We start from the raw sequence: 16,329 nt of genomic DNA on the forward strand, positions 1-16,329 counted from the left end.
GGACTGGTCGGCTGGCTCTGTCCTGCCTCCTGCCTCCCGCCTCCCACGGAGCAGGAACCGGAAGAACCCAATGGCGTTTGTGCCCATGACAGGCACCTGGGCTCTGAAGTCCAGCAAGCCCGGGGCTGTCTGGGGTGCCTCTGCGTTGGGCACGTGTGGCCCTGGGAAGGAGCAGCGGGGACGGGGCCTCACTCTGCTGGTCTCAAGGATCCACGCAGGGCAAAGGGGCAGGCGCCGGGGACCAGCCACGGAGAGAGGGCCCTGAGCCACAGGGGCTCCCTCCAGAGTCCCCCCGTTATTTCCAGGGCCTGGCGCGCCAGCTCTCCAACTGCATCTCCTGGGTCCTTCAGGGTGGACCACAGAGGTGACGGTGACAGGCGTGACCTCCCAGGAGCTGCCGGCCTAGGCTTCTGCCGGCCCCCACTTTTCCCAGTCTTCCTCCACCCTCCCCCACGCGCCATCCTCCCGGTCCCCTCCGACTGTCCCTGCCCTACTGTTGCCACCGGCCTTTGGTCATGCTGCTTGGTCTCCCAGCCTCCCGGCGGAGGGCTCGGCAGGCCGCCGCTTTCGTTTTCCGTGCCCTTTGTCCCCGAGCCAGAGCCACTCAGTTTGGGAGGGGGGCAGGGCTCCCCTGTCTTTGCTCCCCTCTCCTGCCTCAGGCAGAGATGGGGGGCTGTTGCCGCCCAGGAGGGCCTCCAGCCTGGAGGGGCAAAGCCAAGGGCCTCGCCGCCTTGGGGGGCCCCGCGGACGCTGAGTCAGTGCCTCCTGGGGACATGGTCAGGTCTCGCTGGATTCCCGCAAGCTCTCTCAGGGTGCCCGGAGCCTCAGTGGGGTGTCCTGGTTCACGCTCAAGGTCTCGGGGAACTCCCCGGGGGTGGCTATGACAAATTCCCTTGAGCGCCTCCCTGGGACGGGAGCAGGAATGCCAGCCGGCCCGGACTGGTGGCCGCGCGGTCAGGGCCCCGGGCCAGCCCGCGCCTGCCCTCAGCTTTGCTCAGCAGCCTGGTGTCGCCCCTCCGCGTGCGGACGGCGCTCAGGCTCTCTGAGCGTCCGGGGCGGGGATGGCGATGGCGGCAACAGCCCGGGCAGCTCACCGCTCCTCCGAGCACCCCTGCTGCCCGCACGCCCACCTTCACGTAGTCCGCCCCCCTCCTCAGGCGACATGGGGGTGCAGCAGCTTCCTAGCACCGTGGGGGCAGGGGCTCGATTTCCCCTTCTCCTCCTCCTCCTCAGGACAACGTCTGCTGAGGGAGCGTGGGGGCGGGGCGGGGGAGCCGGGCACACAGCAGCTCTTCCCCCGGCCCCCCATCTCTCCCACAGCTGGGGCGCCGTGCCCCCAGGCTCCTGCCGCCGCAGTTACCTGGGCCCCTGCTTCTGTGATCAGCCAGGTAGCCTGTCCCCACCCCCAGAGGGGGCGCCTCCCACCCGACAGAGGTCCAGGCCAACCCCTTTGTCTGGGCTCCCAAAAAGCTTTGGTCTGGGGACAAGTGGCGTTTGTCCACATTGGGCTCCGAGAAGCCCATGAGCAAGAACCAGGACGGCAGGTACCGTGGGGAGGCCCAGGGCAGAGGTTGCGGGAGGGAAAACAGACACGGAGACTCAGGCAGACGCAGGAGAGGCGCTGTGAGCCCGGGGCGCTCGCGTGGGCGAGTGGGGTGTCGAGGGCGGCCATCCCCACCTCCCACCGGGGAGCCTTTGTGATTCCGGCCAGCCATGCACAGCACAGAGGGAGACTTTGGCAGCAGGGAGGGGAATGTTCCAGAAGAGAGGCATTGGAGTTTGGACTCTGGTCACCTTATTCCCAGGCCCCGCGGGGGCGGGGAGGTGAGCGCGGCCACAAGATCACTCTGCAGACAAAGGCTGCCTTTCCTCTGGGACAGGGGCCAAGCCCCATGCGATTCCTCACTGCCCTGTGCCCCCGAGGGTGTCTTTAACAAAGGGGCCAGGGGGCCTGGGCCTAGGCCACGCGGAGCTGTGAGGACTCAATAAGAGAACTCACGGGAAGCGCTGGGCACGGTGTCTAGTAAGCACGTGCTATGTCACGCTCGTCCGGGGCGAGGGGCGCCCTGAGGTCCACGCTCAGCCCTGAACCCCGGCTTCTTGAAGAGTCAGACACCCCGGCAGGGGGCTTGCTGGCTCCCAGTCCCTGACACTGCCCAGGACGTCCAGGGTGGAGGGGTGCCAGCTGGGAGCCCCCCGAGCCCCAGCCTCAGCACTGCAGGCAGAACGAAGCCGAGGCGACAGCTTCGGGGACACACACCAGGCAGAGGGTGACCGGACAACAGGTCCTGGAGGGGCCTCCCCAGTCCAGGTGCACGGCCCCAAAGCCGAGCTGGGTGACAGTGCCAGGGAGGAGAGATCATTCTGACCTCTGAAGAGTCACCTCACACAGCGGTGTCACCTCAGACGGGGCCGGGGCGGGGGGCGGGGGGGCCTTGCAGGCAAGCTGCCTTTCCTCGCCCGCCAGCAGAGTGAGGGCAGGGGTGGCCGAAGCCGCCCGAGGCCGGAGAAGCCGCCCCGCAGCGTCCGGCCCTGAGGCCTGCAGGGCTCTGGCCCCAGCTGTGCCTACCCACCACCCGCATCCCTCACCAAGGGGTGCAGCTCTCAACTCAGTTAAGTCCTTGATTTTTCATTTAATGGCCTCAATACCAGGAAGCTTAATCCTTTCTCAAGTGACACAATAGCAAACAGTTTTTTGGCTTCAGTTAAAATCATGCCTGTTACTTGGAAAACTGATAATAAACCAGTTAAGTACACATTTAACCACTGGATTCCTATAGCAATAAAGAGGAAACTGACAACATATACAAGGCAGAGACTTGAGCACTAATTTTTAATTCATTTTTTGGATACAATAATGAAGGAAACAAGTCTATACCGAGTGCTGTATACTAGAGACAAAGCTGTGTGATTTCATTTATTTGCAGATCTGCAAAAAAATAGGTTAGATTTATTTGGGGGAAATATTTTAAAATAATAATTGGATTAAAAAGCCCACGGCACCATCATAGGATTTTATCAAAAGGCTCTTGGCAAACCGTCCCAGAAAGAAGACTCTGTCCACGAAGGGCAGCCATAGGGAACCGAACAGCGGAGGCCAACATCCACCTCACGGTGAGCCTTAGAGCACTTCCCCCTCAGGTGGGGAGCAGAGCGAGGGGCTCCACGATCACCACCTCTGCTCCACACGGCACCGAAGGCCCCAGCCTGAGCCATCGCGCTGCGACTCCAGGATGCCTCTCGCAAAGGGATAGCGTGGGGATGGCCAAGCCGCACAGTGCGGAGACGCGCCCAGCGCCGGGGCAGAGCGGCTTCTCCAGGGCGAGGGCAGGGTGGGGGCAGGGCAGGGGCCGGGGCGACGCAGCAGCGGCTCACGGTTGGTGCAGGCGCCCACGGCCTCCTGGGGAAGACCTAAGGCCACACGTGACACCCACGTGTCGCCTCAAAACAAAGAACAGCCTTCCCTGTATCTATACTTAATTTAAAAAACAAAAAACCCTCATCAGCTGGCGGCCTGCCCTGCAAAGATGTCTTCTCCACGCTGGTCCACGGACCACCTCACGACAGACGCCCCAGCTCTCCGGGCACTGCCTGCTTCAGAGCCTTCCCGACCACAGAGGACAGGTGGGCCTTGTCTCACCAGTGTCTGCAGCCCCAGGACACAGCTGCCCATGCCTGTGGGCCCGTGCCCCCCTCCGCCCCCCGCCAAGGGTGTCCCTGCCAGGAGCTGCCACGGTCCCCAGCGTACAGCAGCTGTGCACCAGCACCAGGCACGAGGGGCACAGTCAGGCATTCTCGTCTCCAACGTGCCTGGACTCAGGAAGGGGGCTCTGGGGCTGGAGGACCAAAAAGATTGGCAGTGTCCCCTCCATCCCGCACAGGGGACAGGCTGGCCCCGCTCTGTTTGCAGATGTCATTCTCTTCCTAGGCCCTGTCCTCTGCCCCACCAGCTCGTGCGCCTGCTGGCTGACCCACAAACCATGTGGCCACGAGAAGAGGAGGCCGCGGTCAGCACAATGCGTGCCATGCAGCAGTCGCCCGGCAAACAGCTGCGCGAGCAACTGAGAGCGCCAGCGAGCGGCCCGGCCAGGGTGCAGAGGCCCAGGTGCGGAGGGGCCCTGCCGGCAGGGCCCGGCAGGGGCGGGAATCGACCAGGGCCTGGGTCAGCGCAGCCTCTGGCTGGAAGGCACGGCGAAGGCTGAGACCGGAGGCCTGCCGCTTCCAGGACAGCATTCCACAGGCAGCCGGGAACCGGTTCACCACCCCGCCCCCAGGCTTCCCTCCCTCCAGCCTGCCTCCCCGGTGCCAACAGCAAGTTGTCTGGCCAAGGCCTCTGTGCAAGAGGTGACAGCTAATCCCAGCACATTAGCAGGTCAGTGTAGGCTGACCAGGAAAGGACTCGCCCCACCTGCAACCTGAATGCCCAACACACACTCACCCTCACTTACTGCCTCGTTGGCTGAGAGCGGCATGCGTAGGCTGGGCCTGGCCCTGGGGGTTTGCACCCCTCAGGGCTCCTCTGTTGGAGCCGGAGTGCAGGCCTCTGCCCGGGTCTGTCCTGTGTTCCCGGGACTCACACCCCACCTGAGGGGGAGCTGCCTCTGCACCTGCCTCACCACGCCTATGCCACAAACTGCTGACCAGCAAAGAAAGGATCTGACGAGATGCATGCTTGCACCCCCCCCCCAAAAAAAACCCAGGTATCAACACATATGCGTGCAATGAATGAAAGTTTCCAACAACAAGAACAAAGAAACCAGCTGTGAGACACTGAACATAAATTAGATTCTGAAGAGTTCTGGAAGCCCATGACATTCAATTTCTAAAATAACTGTTTCACTCTTTTTATTATCAAACTAGAAAAGGCTAAGTTTGGGGAGGGGAGGGGACTTTGGGCTGCAGCCTGAACAGGGAGCAAGGCCAGGGAGAGTTGAGCAGCAGGAGAATCCCTGGGTCTGGGTGAGCTGTCTGTTTCCACTTGTTTCCAGAACAATGGAGCTCACCATTGACGTCAATGTACGTGAAGAAACAAAGGGACCTGTGGGTGTGTCCCCGCAGCCGGGGCTGGCAGGGCTTGGGGTGTGAGAGCGTGTGTGAGGGAACAGGGCGGGGAGTGTGTCCTGGCGTCCGTGCCTGAGAAGCAGGAGGAGGGGACCGGCACACAGTGGAGGGCGAGCCGCACAGCAGGCCTCCCGCGGCCAATGCGGGAAGACTTGCCCCGATGAACTTGGCATTTGCCCTAGTTTGCCTCTGCGCCTGACCAAGTTGCACACACTTCTCAAGAAGAGGGAGGGACGTGGTAAGAATTCCTGAATGTGGCTTTGGCTGCAGGCTCCCGAATCTTGATCGTCCTTCCCTCGGATCCCGGGTCCCCAGGAGAGGCTGGGAAGGAGCCTGAGGTCTGCGCAGGGAGAAGCTGCTGACCTCACCCCTGGGACGGCGAGTGCCCCCAGCCCTGCAGAGCCCTGAGAGCCTCTCCTCTCCCACCAGACCCTGCACTTCTCCAGAGCCTGCTGCAGCCCAGCCGCCTCGGAGCCTGCATGAGCATCACGTCCTACGCACACACAGTCTCAGCCCTCCACCAGGTCAGTCCTGACACTTTGCAGGGGTGTCCAACCTTTTAGCATCTCTGGGTCACACTGGAAGAAGGAGAAAGAGAAGAAGGAGAAAAGTTGCCGTCTTGGGCCACACGTTACATACACAAACACTAATGAAAACTCATGAACAAAAAAGAAAAGTTGTAAGTCAGTTTACGATTTTGTGTTGGGCTGCATTCACTGCCATCCTGGACCGCATGCAGCCCGCGGGCCGCGGGTTGGACACTCCTGCTACACAGAAGGCTGGGGGCTTAACATGCCCCAAACAGTATTTACGGAAAGAACAAACGGCCTCAGCCATTTGGTTCTCCAGGGACCAGGCTCTGCGTCTCTGTGGCTTGCACCTTCCTTCTGAAAGTCTTCCTTTCTCACTCACGCTCCTGGGAGCCTCAGGGGATAAGTCCAGGCCTGGTTACTTTTACCACCGCCACGCCCAATTCAGTATTTGATTAAGTTCTCTTTCCAAGAGAAGGTCCGTTCTCCTTAATGACGTGGGTCGGGGCAGGGACATCATTCATTTCCTACCTACGCATCTCGTAGTACAAGTGATCCTATTTCCTGAACCAAAAACGGAGACACACGGTCTAAAAAATAAGAAAGGCCCCTCGGAAGCTGACAGTCCGGGGAGATTTGGGACAAATGTCAGCCTTGCCGGCCGGGGTGGGCGTGCCCCGGGAGCTCCGGCGGGGCCGCCGGGTGTCGGTCCCCGGGGCCGCTCAGCGCCTAGTGGCGAATGAATGAGAGTGAGTAAATGAATGTGCAACGTGAATGAAAGATGTCCTCGGGGAGTTGCCTGCGGCCTTGGCCGCCGCGGACGCGCCTCTGGCCTGTCGCCGAAAGCGGCAGCCTCCCAGGTCCTGGGCTTCAGCGGGGGTGCGTCTGCCGGGCCGGCAAGACCGAGGTGCGTAGGAGCCGGCCCCGTCCCCCGCCCTGCGGTGGTACGCGCCACTCCGCGCTCCCCGAGGGCGCCGACGCGGGCTGTCTTGAATGGAAGACGCCGAGGCCGGAAGTGGAAGGGACCACTTGGGAGGACGAGGAGGGGGGCACGAGCACGCCTGGTCTTCATTGAGGAACCGACGCGGGGAACATGGAGTTCCATGTGCGTCTTATGTAAAGAGAGCGACAGGCGCCGCAGCCAATGAACGCACGACATTCGCAGGCCCGGCCTCCCGGTATGCAAATGAAGCGGTATCGCGGCCAATGGAGGGCGTCGGGGGCGGGCGCCGCGCGCGGTCACGTTTTCCACTATGTGACAGCGGCGAGTCAGCGACAGCGGCGGCGGCGGCGGCGGCGGCGGGCTGCGCTGGGGACGACGCGCTGCTCTCGGCGGCTGCGACAGCGGGCGCGGGGTCAGCGGACAGACGCGCGGGCCGACGAGCGGACAGGCGAGGTCGCGGCTGCACGGTGAGTGCGTGGCGAGCAGGATCGGCGCCGGGCTGGGGCGGTCAGTCGTGCCGCCGCCGCCGGCTTGCTGGTTACGTAACCGCCGCCGGCAGGCGCGGCCCCGGGCGGGTCAGGGGTCCGGGCGGACGAGCTCCGGGCGAGGGCTGCGGCGCCGCCAGCCCCCGGAGGCGCGATCTCGGAGATTCCTGGGCCACTGGAACCCCTGTCGGCTTGAAACCGGCCTGGGGGCGCAGGGGGCAGGGTATGTTATCCCGTTTCGCAGAGCAGGAAACTGAGGTTCAGAGAGCTGAGGGAAGCCATCTCAGGTCACAGAGCGCCTGTGGCCGCCAAAGCGGCCCGTGCTTCTCCAGATGACTTTCTCTCATGACCCCTCCCTCGTCCAGTGGAGAGAGGGCAGGGAAAGGTCAAGGCAGCCAAGGATCGCTGCGACTGCCCCTGGGAACCTGGGGAGCCCCGTGGGGAACTGGCTTCTTGCTCGGAGGCCAGGGAGCCACTTACCCCGCTGGGGAAGGGTCACGGGAGGCCGCTGGTCTCAGAGCCCTGCCTGGACGGTCCGTGGGACCCCTGGAGTGGGTGAGCAGAGGACAAGACGGCCTAGCAGCGCTGGGGGCAGGAAGGCCCCACTCATGCGCCCCTGTGCCCATGCCGGACTCCCGTTTTCATCCTCTCTCCCCGGGTTGGGTGGAAGGGGGGTCCCACTCAGCAGTACAGCTACCACACCATTCTCCGGGCGTGCCCTTTGGCTGCCAAGTCCTGGCCATAGGCAGGGGCAGGTGGCAGCCTGTTAAACTCTTCCGGAAGGCCACGGTAAGGGATGACAGCCCCGTTGCCATGGTTTCTGTAACCCACGCAAATAGACCAGTTTGGGAAGCTGATTCATACCCGAAGAACAACGGAGTCAGAAGGTACCCCGGAAATCATCCAGGGTAACCCCTGGGATTGGTGGATGAGGCCACTGAGGCCCAGACACCTGCTGGGCACACATCGTGGCCGGGCCGGGCCGGGCCCGAGCTCGGGGTGCTGCAGGGTCTTCCCTGCGTCCTGAGGGCATTGATCTGGTTTGGGGGGAGCGGTGGAGGTTCTCTGAAGGCCTGAAATTGGGTGCTGACTCCTGAGTGGGCTGGAGTTTGGGGTCAGGGGCCTCGGTCCCCCAAATGCTATGAACCCCAGCGTCATGGCAGAAGCCCCCGTGAGTACCTGTCACCTGCCCCGTTGGACACAGCAGGGCCACTGCCTCTTCCCTGGCTGCAAACCGGAGGCCCCTGCCCCCACCCCAGGGTTCCTGGTCCCAGGCTGGGTTTGACCGAGGATGCGGTGGGACTCTCCACCTGAGCCTTTCATTGGCCCCTGGGTTTTTAAGCGCAAGGCTCATCACTTTTTACAAGGTGCGTGGGCAAGATGGGAAAGGGACTCCTTTGTGGGTGGGAAGCTACGTGATCGGCCAACACAGGGACGGAGCCGTGGGTGTTCGCAGTTACCTGTCACCGTCATCTTGGTGTGATTCACTGGTCCAGAGCTAACGCGGCGCCGGCTCTCTGTGGAGGCCGGTGCTGGATGGGGTGGGGAAGGCCTGGCGCGGCCAGCGGCCGCTGTGGGTGACTCAGCCCCGCTCCGGGCCTCGGTTCCCCTATCTGTGAGGAGGGCTCCGGGGGAGCCATCTTTGAGGTCTGTTTCAGTTACTGGGTTTTTGGGTTCCTGTCACCCTAGGGGTGACGTCCTTCCCAGGCACCTACACGGATTTCTGACATGCTCCTCCTTGCCTTCAGGCCACATAAGGTTGCTCTGTACGGAGTGTGCCCTGGGAGGCTAGAAGGAAATAGAAAAGTTTCTTTTCATTTGTACGATTTCTCAGGTACACACTGAACTTTCAGAGAAATCTGGTCTCTGTTTTTAAATTATGATGTAACTTCACTGGTCCTCAGCAAACCGCAGGCTGCCGTGTCACTGAGTGGCTAGCAGGACCTCTCCGCATTGAGTCAAAAAAAGAGAGTGACGATGAAAACTATGTCTTCAGCAAACCTCCCTGGAAGCACATAATCCCAGAGCTGTGCAGAAGCCCCGTGCCCCTCCCTAGCGGGTGCTGCCCACCTGCACCCCCCCCCCCCCGCGGGGGACCTGATGTCCTGACAGGGGCCTCTGTCAACTCTTTGTGCTCCTTCTGGCACATCTGTAACAAGTTTGTTACTGCACTTCCAAGTCTACTGCAAATCGGAAGCAGTACGTGAGCAGGTGAGCAGTCGCTGGTCAAGGGCAGGGGTCATGGCCACTGGCCATTCTGAAGGCAGAGTGGGCTCCAGCCTGGGAGGCCTGGAGGGTCCCCAGTGCCTTTCCTGCAGGGACAGAGGGGAATAAGGACAGCTCTGCGTGCACAGGCCCCAGGGTAGCTCATTCCCCGAGGGCTGCAGTGGCGATTATCATGGTTTCAAATCAGTGCTGCCCCGCAGGAGCCGCAGGAGTCGCCAGGCAGGGCTTGGAGGGCTGGAGGAGCCGAGCGCGGCGGGTGCCTCTCCCCAGCCGCCTCCCCTCCATATTTGGACGCCGCAGTCACATTTTCCTCCGTTGCCCAGCTGTTGCCATGGAGAGCACGGTGTTTGTTGAGCAGGACAAACATTTTCTTCAGATTACAGCAGGCTGGCCTCAGGGACTTGGCTCCGACCGGGAAGGAGCGAGCGGGTTATAAATCTGCGGTTGTAAAACACCGCCGGCTTGCGGCCGCGCGCTCGGCTCGGAGATCCTGTTACGTAAAGTGCCGGGCGGGCGGTGGCAGCCAGGCTGTGAGAAGCCCAGCTGGTGGGGACCAGGGCTGGTGGTGGCTCAGAGGGTCATCGGGGGCTGGGGGCTGGGAACACGGGCGCTCAATTTGTGGACATACATCGAGCCGTGACCTTGTGATCTGGGACTTTTCTGCATGTACTTAACACTTCTGTTTCAAAAAGTTGATCACCTTCAGTGATGGAACTCAGGCTGAGTGCCACAAGGAAATGGACTCCTCCGTGGGCACAAGGCCCCTGAGCCAGGGCAGCCTCTACCCGCCCTGGGGGCAGCCACGGCAGATGGGATGGGGCCCAGGCTGTGCTACTGTTCTTTTTTTCTATTTATTATGGAAACTCTGAATGTGTGTGATAGTAGAGAGGACAGTGTAAGGAACCCCCACGAAGCCATCAGCCAGCGTCAGAGTTTCAGCTCTTGGCCCCCTCCCTCCAGCCCATCTCCCCGCCCCCCCATGATTGGGCAGCCCGGCCCAGACGATGACCTAACTGCCGACGGCACTTTGCAAGCAGCCCTCTGTCCAGCAGGTGCGACCCTTGCTGCCGGAGGTGTGGAGGGGTGACTGGAGTCCAGGGCCCGAGATGAGCGCCGTCCCTCGGGTCTGTCTGTTCCCCAGGGTGGAGCCAGTGTGTGGACGTCTGGGAACGGGTAGCAGAGGGGCCTCGAGGGGCCTGCGTGCAGGCTTGTGCCGGAGGGGCAGCCCGGCTCTCCTGGTGGCCACTTTCTGCCCGCTGTCATTTTCTCCCTGGGTCCCTGGCCCCCTGGCCCCTGAGCACCGCTCCTGGCAGCGGGGGCAGTGGGACCCAGGGTTCCCGAGGCCACCCAGGGCCCAGCAGCGCTGGCACGGGCAGATGCTCTGTAAACGCCTGCAGAAGGCAGGAGGCAAAGTCTGCTTCGATGGGCACTCTGGTTTTGCCGACTTGGCAGCAGGAAATCGATCCATGAGAGCTGCCGGTGCTGAGTGGCACTTTTCTGGAATAACGAAGTCTGGGGTAACTTGGTGTGGTACAGCTGTTTCACATTTCTGCCATGCTTGCTGACCCTCTGTGCAAAAAGATGGTCTTCTACCTAAGGCAGCCTTGTAACTCCCACTCCGTGAGCCCTGTGCAGACAGGCTGCCAGGGGCTGGGGCGTGAAAGCCGGGAGCCCCGCGAGGAGCTAAGCCAAGCTCCTGGGCACAGTGACAGCCGCGGGGTGCCTGCCCCCTGCCCGAGGGCGGCAGTGTGCCTGGGCAGCCGCTGCGCCGAGCCCTTTCCAGGCCAGCCGGGGTCAGCTCTCCTGGCGACGAAACACCTCCTTTTAAAACAAATGACATCTGTTACCGTGTCTTCCCTGCCGTGGTTGGCGGCGATGCTGAACGCTGGCCTCCAGTGACACTGATTGCGTCCCAGACACCGTGCATGGCCCTGTCATTTTGACACCCCCGCCTCCCCTGCCCCGGCAGCTGCTGGGAGGCAGGTGCTGCTGTGGCCCCATCCGACAGATGAGGAGGCAGGCATGGGAGGCTCAGGAACGTGCTCCAGCCCCCACGGTCGGGAAGCAGGGGTGGCGCTGAGGCCCCCACCATCAGGGGCTGCTCACGTAGCCACTCAGCCTTCATACTTCGCTCAGCAGGAAGGGCCGGCTGCGTGTCTGGGGGCTGCAGGGTGACATGGGAGGCGTCCAGGAAGCTGGGGGGCCGCCCCATGGAGGAGGGCCGCCCCCTGAGAGGCCTTGCCTCCTCCTGGCCCCACCCTGCAGCCCTGCCGAAGTGCGGGCCGGGTCTTGCCCAGCAGCCTCCGCCGTTCCCCATCTCCACAGAATGAAGCCAGGGCCCTGGCCCTGACCTCAGGTCACCCTCCCCTCGCCTTGCCCGCTCTGCTCCGTACCGGGCCGTCTTCTTCAAACGCGCTGCCACAGGACCTTTGTGCTGGCCATCCTGCCTCGAATGTTCTTCCGCTAGCATCCAGCTGGCCCTCACTGTCCAGTCAGTCTTAGCTGAGGGGCTTTCAAAGCAAAGCCAGACAGAGGGTCACACTTCCCTGGGAGGCATCGTCCCAGGCAGGGACTGCGAGGGAAGGAGAAGCGAGGAGGAAAAGGTGGGGGGGGGGGGAGAGAGAGAGAGAGAGAGAGACACACACACACACACACACACACACGCACACGCACACACGCACGCGCGCGCACCCTAGTGGCAAGGCCCTGCTTCACAGGCGCCCAGCAGGTCTCCTGGCCCCCGGGGACCTCAGCAGTAGGACCATCCAGAAAAGGGAGGAGAGGAGGATGGAGCCTCCGGCCAGGTCCCGGTCCCGGTCTCGGGACGGTGGGGCGGCGGGGGGGCAGGGGGGAGGGATGGAGGAGGACGGATCCACCAGCCCTCCCCCTCGGGCAAAGGTCACGTGTGATGTAATTGCCCTCAGGCCCAGCATCCTCGCAGGTCCTTTGGCAGCAGCTGGCGAAATGAGGACCCGCCCCACGGTGGGGCACTTCGTCCAAGGCCACACATGGTGGCAGAGCCGGAGACGCCAGGCAGCCTGCGGTGTGAAGCCAGAGGACCCTGCGGGGCTGTGCCCGGCAGTGGCTGGGGGGCGGGGAGCAAGGGGCTGCAGGCCTGGGGGAGTGAGGCCGAGGGGGTCAGAGTCCGCCCCTCACAGAGGGGCTCAGGTGAGAGGTCAGATGCCCCCTGCCGCCTACACATGGGCCTGGCTGCCCTCTAACACTGCCCCCTAACACTTCACACCTGCGGCTTCCCGCCCCTGCCCCCGCCGGCTGTGCTCCTTCCTCCTCAGCACTGTGTTGTCTCCTGCACACACGCCAGTGGTAGCCCTTCCCCCCGCCCCCGCCCCCACGAGACCTCCTGGAGGGCAGGAGGGCTCGGCCTTGCGCCCTGTGTGGTGCCGCCCTCAGTGCTGCCCGTGGTAAGAGTGAGCTGGCCCCGCCAGGCCGTGTCTAGACTCCGTGGGAGCCCGTGTGCACGTAGCCCGCCCCCACGTGGGGCCGGTGCGCACTGCTCCGGCCGGGCTTGTGTGCGGCCCAGCATTTCCCCCCAGCAGCGCGCCGTCCCTGTCTTTTTAACGGGTGCAGAGTGTGCCCCCGAGCCGCCCTCCGGCTGGTCTGTCTGCCACAGCCCAGGGTCCAGCAGGGAGCCACTCAAAGCTCCAACCGGGAGCGTGGACGGGTCAGGCAGCGTCGGTGCGGTGAGGAGAGGACCCAGGTGGGCACGGGTGCGGGGGGCGGAGGCTGTGCTGCTTGTGAGGGTGCACGGGCACAGGGGGGAGCAGCTAGAGTTGGGGCAGGCCATGGCGGGCAAGGGGGGCAGCTGGGGAGAGCAGGCACCGCTCAGTGCCTGTGGGAGGTGCGGCCAGCGCCCGGTGGCAGGGCCAGTTTGGAGGCTGAGGCTGACGGCGGAGGCCTGGGTAGCGCACGGACGGCCCGCGGGCTGATTCCCTAGGGCTGTTGTAGGTGCAGGTCCTTCTTGTGGAAGTGGCTCGTTCTCAGTCTTGTTCTCTATCTTGTCCCAGAGAAGTACTTTCACCCTCCCACTGAACTGGTTAGAACGTCCATGAAATGTGTAAAAAGACCAATAGCACCTGCATGTTTTGTCCCTGCCTTTCACCGGGACGTGGCGTCTTAGCTTCTCTGTGCTTCAGGGAACTGATAGGTGGCCGGCGGACACCCTGGTGAGCAGGTGTCTGGTGTCTGTTTTATCTGCATCGCCGCCCTTTGACAGTGACCTTCCCACTCAGAGCTCCGGGCAGGCTCGGCCTCCTGGAGGCGTGGCCGCTGCCCACGCTGCCTGGCTTCCCGGCCTGGGAGAGGACCTGACTGTTCTTGCTGTGTGGGTGCAGGGGCATTTGCTTTTCCACTGAGAACACCCTTTGTGATCAGACGCGGGGCCCCCTTCCCGCCGTTCTGCCTGCGCTCCCGGGGGCCTGTGACGGGCGGGGCCGACCTGCCCTCAGCCGGACAGCTTCCCCCACGCATCTTCCAGCCTGGTCTCCACTTCCCTGTTGTGGCGTCTTTTTCAGAAAAGGAAAAAGCAAGGCGTTCTCGTTGGCCTCCCAGGCAGGGAAGGCATCGTCTCCAGCACTGGCCCCGAACACGAGCGCCCTTGTCTTCCGTTCTTGTGTGACGTTTCCTTCCCAGCCTGTGGCTTTAGCGCGCCCTCCGTTGCCCGCTCGCCTGACCCCCCCTTTGCTTGGCTGTCCCTTGTGGCCCCGGCGGGTGCCCTTGCCCTCCCGTTGCCCCCGGCCCCAGGGCCGCCCAGGAGCGTGTCTGTCTGGCGTTGGCCCCTGTCTGTTTGTCTGTTTGTGAACGAGACAAGGTCTAACCAGACTGGCTGTTCTCCAGAAAGTGACGTGGTTGGTCTCTCCATGAGTCCCGTCTTCAGGGACAGGTGGGCCGAGACCCAGGGCCGTGACCTGCTGTGTGGCCTCGGGAGAGCCCCTCCCTGTTTCCTCACCTGTACTGTGGGACAGAGAAGGGGATCCTCTCCGTGTGAGGGGTGCTGGCTGTGGAACGGAACGGACTGTGTCGGGCCCTTGGCGTCGCGTCTGTGGCGCCAGTAGAACCTGTGCCCGGCCGGCGTCCGCTCTGTTTCCTCGCGCACGTGGAAGCTGCAGGACACGTTCTGCCTGCTCGGAGCCCAAGGCCGGCCTTTGGAGGCTGTGTCGGCGGCCCCCTCGCCCTCGGACTCCCTGACCTCTGGGCTCAGGAGGAGAGAGGTGGGTCCACGCCCCGCCACAGGAGGCCGGGTGCCAGCAGCTCCTCTCGCCCCGCGCCCGGTGCCCCTCCAGGCCGCGCAGCGTTTGTGGCTTGCCTGACCCTGACCGCACTTCCTCGGCCGGGCGGGGGCTCTCCCCAGCGCTCCCTGGTGGGAGCAGGTGTCTGCTTCCTGCCGGACCGAGGGCGGTGCCTCCTGGGTCCTCCTTTCTCCCTGCGGCACCTTGGGCTTCAGTCAGACCCCTGCCACCGCTGTGTCCCTCTTCCAGAATTAGCATGAGCGCCTTTTGGCTGATCTGGCTCAAACTTCGACCCCCTCCACCCACCCACCCCGAAAGCACCAAAGTTCAAGTTTCTGTTCAGCACAGCACCAGGTATCTGTCCAAATGCCAACTGAGTTACATCGGTCTGGTGCTTACAATGCTCCAGTGGCTCCTAGTTGCTGCCCGTTTTAGATGGATAAAGTGTAAACTCCCCGCTGACCTCCCTCGCCTCTGCACCCCACCCCCTCTGCACCCCACTCCAACCCACCTGAGTCAAGTGCTAGACGTGGCATCGCCTGGAACCGTGTGCTTCCCGCCCACACTGGCCTCGTCACAGGGGGATGCCTGCTCTCCACAGCCTCCCCCGTCCCCAAAGCCTCCCCTGCCCGCAGTCCGGCTTCAGGGCCTCCTGTGACGGGTGATGACCAAATTTCTGAACCTGGCTGCTCCCCCTATGCTCTGGGGAGATCCCAGACAACCTGCAAGGTCCCAAGCCTGCCAGCCATTCAGTGGGAGTGTGTACACTTCCCGTAGTTCCCTCGTGCTGGGCGGCGACCAACGCTCTTGTCACCTCCTGACGAGGCCATCGGCCACTCGGGGTCAGGGGCCGGGGCTGCCTGATTCAGTGCCGTCCTAGTTGATGGCAGGCGGGAGCCCAGTGACCGAGAGCGAATGAGAAAACCCCGCTGTGCCCGTGAGTGGCTGGCGACTGCCTGCTCTCTTGGCAAAACGGGGGAGGCCCTCGCCGGGCAGCACGCCGTCTGGCTGACGACACCTCACTCATTCATTCGCCAGCTTCCTTCAGGGCCGACATGAACGGGTTTGCGGGATTCGCCCCCGGCCCCAGCAGCCCCTCCAAGGAGCCCACGGCCCCGGGGGCGCCGCCCCAGGAGGACGTGGACATGAGCAGCGGCTCGAGCGGAAACGAGGCCGCCCACGAGAACTGCTCCACAGGGCGGGACTCGCAGGGCAGCGACTGCGACGACAGCAGCAAGGAGCTGCGGATGCTGGTGGAGCCGCCCGACGCCCAGGACAGGTAGGGCCGTGCCGCGCCGGCCCCGCGAGCCCGCGGGCCTCCTTTCGGCTGCAGCCCGATGGCTTTGCCATCTGCCAGCCGTGAGGATCGACTTTTGCCCCAGGTGTTTTGAAAACCTCGTTAACTTAGAATAACTAACGAGCACCTGGGGCGGCCCTTCCCCACCACGCCGCCTCTGCCAGTGCAGGTGGTCCGGTCGCCCGGCCGTCAGTTGCGGGTGTGACGAGGTCCTCGGAGGCGGCGTGTCAGGCAGCCCCGCCAGCGGGGACTTGCTCCTCTCGCCTTGGGTCTCCGAAGGGCTTCTGGTCCTGTTTGACCTTGACTTTGTGCTTCTTTTTTTTTAATTATTCTTTTTTTTTTTTTAAGATTTTATTTATTTATTTTTAGAGAGAAGGGCAGGGAAGGAGAGGGAGAGAAACATCCATGTGTGGTTGCCTCTCGCACGCCCACTACTGGGGACCTGGCCCCAACCCAGGCCTGTGCCCTGACTGGGAATTGAATCAGTAACCTTTTGGTTTGCAGGCTGGTGCTCCATCCACTGAGCCACACCAGCCAGGGT

At 63.1% G+C, this 16,329-nt stretch overlaps 1 protein-coding gene across 1 annotated transcript in view; it reads left to right on the forward strand.

The window, feature by feature from the left end:
- Nucleotides 1-6,871: 6,871 nt before the first annotated feature.
- The window catches only part of PER2 (period circadian regulator 2), a 33,820-nt gene continuing 24,362 nt past the window's right edge, over nucleotides 6,872-16,329 (forward strand). The window contains exons 1-2 of the mRNA XM_054570945.1: nucleotides 6,872-7,001; nucleotides 15,530-15,770. Of these exons, the coding sequence (XP_054426920.1) occupies nucleotides 15,547-15,770 (224 nt within the window). The 5' untranslated portion in view covers nucleotides 6,872-7,001; nucleotides 15,530-15,546. The remainder of the gene's footprint in view (nucleotides 7,002-15,529; nucleotides 15,771-16,329) is intronic.

Source organism: Pteronotus mesoamericanus, unplaced genomic scaffold (assembly GCF_021234165.1).
Source record: "Pteronotus mesoamericanus isolate MK-2021 breed Mesoamerican mustached bat unplaced genomic scaffold, CSHL_Meso_final contig_1018, whole genome shotgun sequence".
NCBI lineage: Eukaryota > Metazoa > Chordata > Mammalia > Chiroptera > Mormoopidae > Pteronotus > Pteronotus mesoamericanus.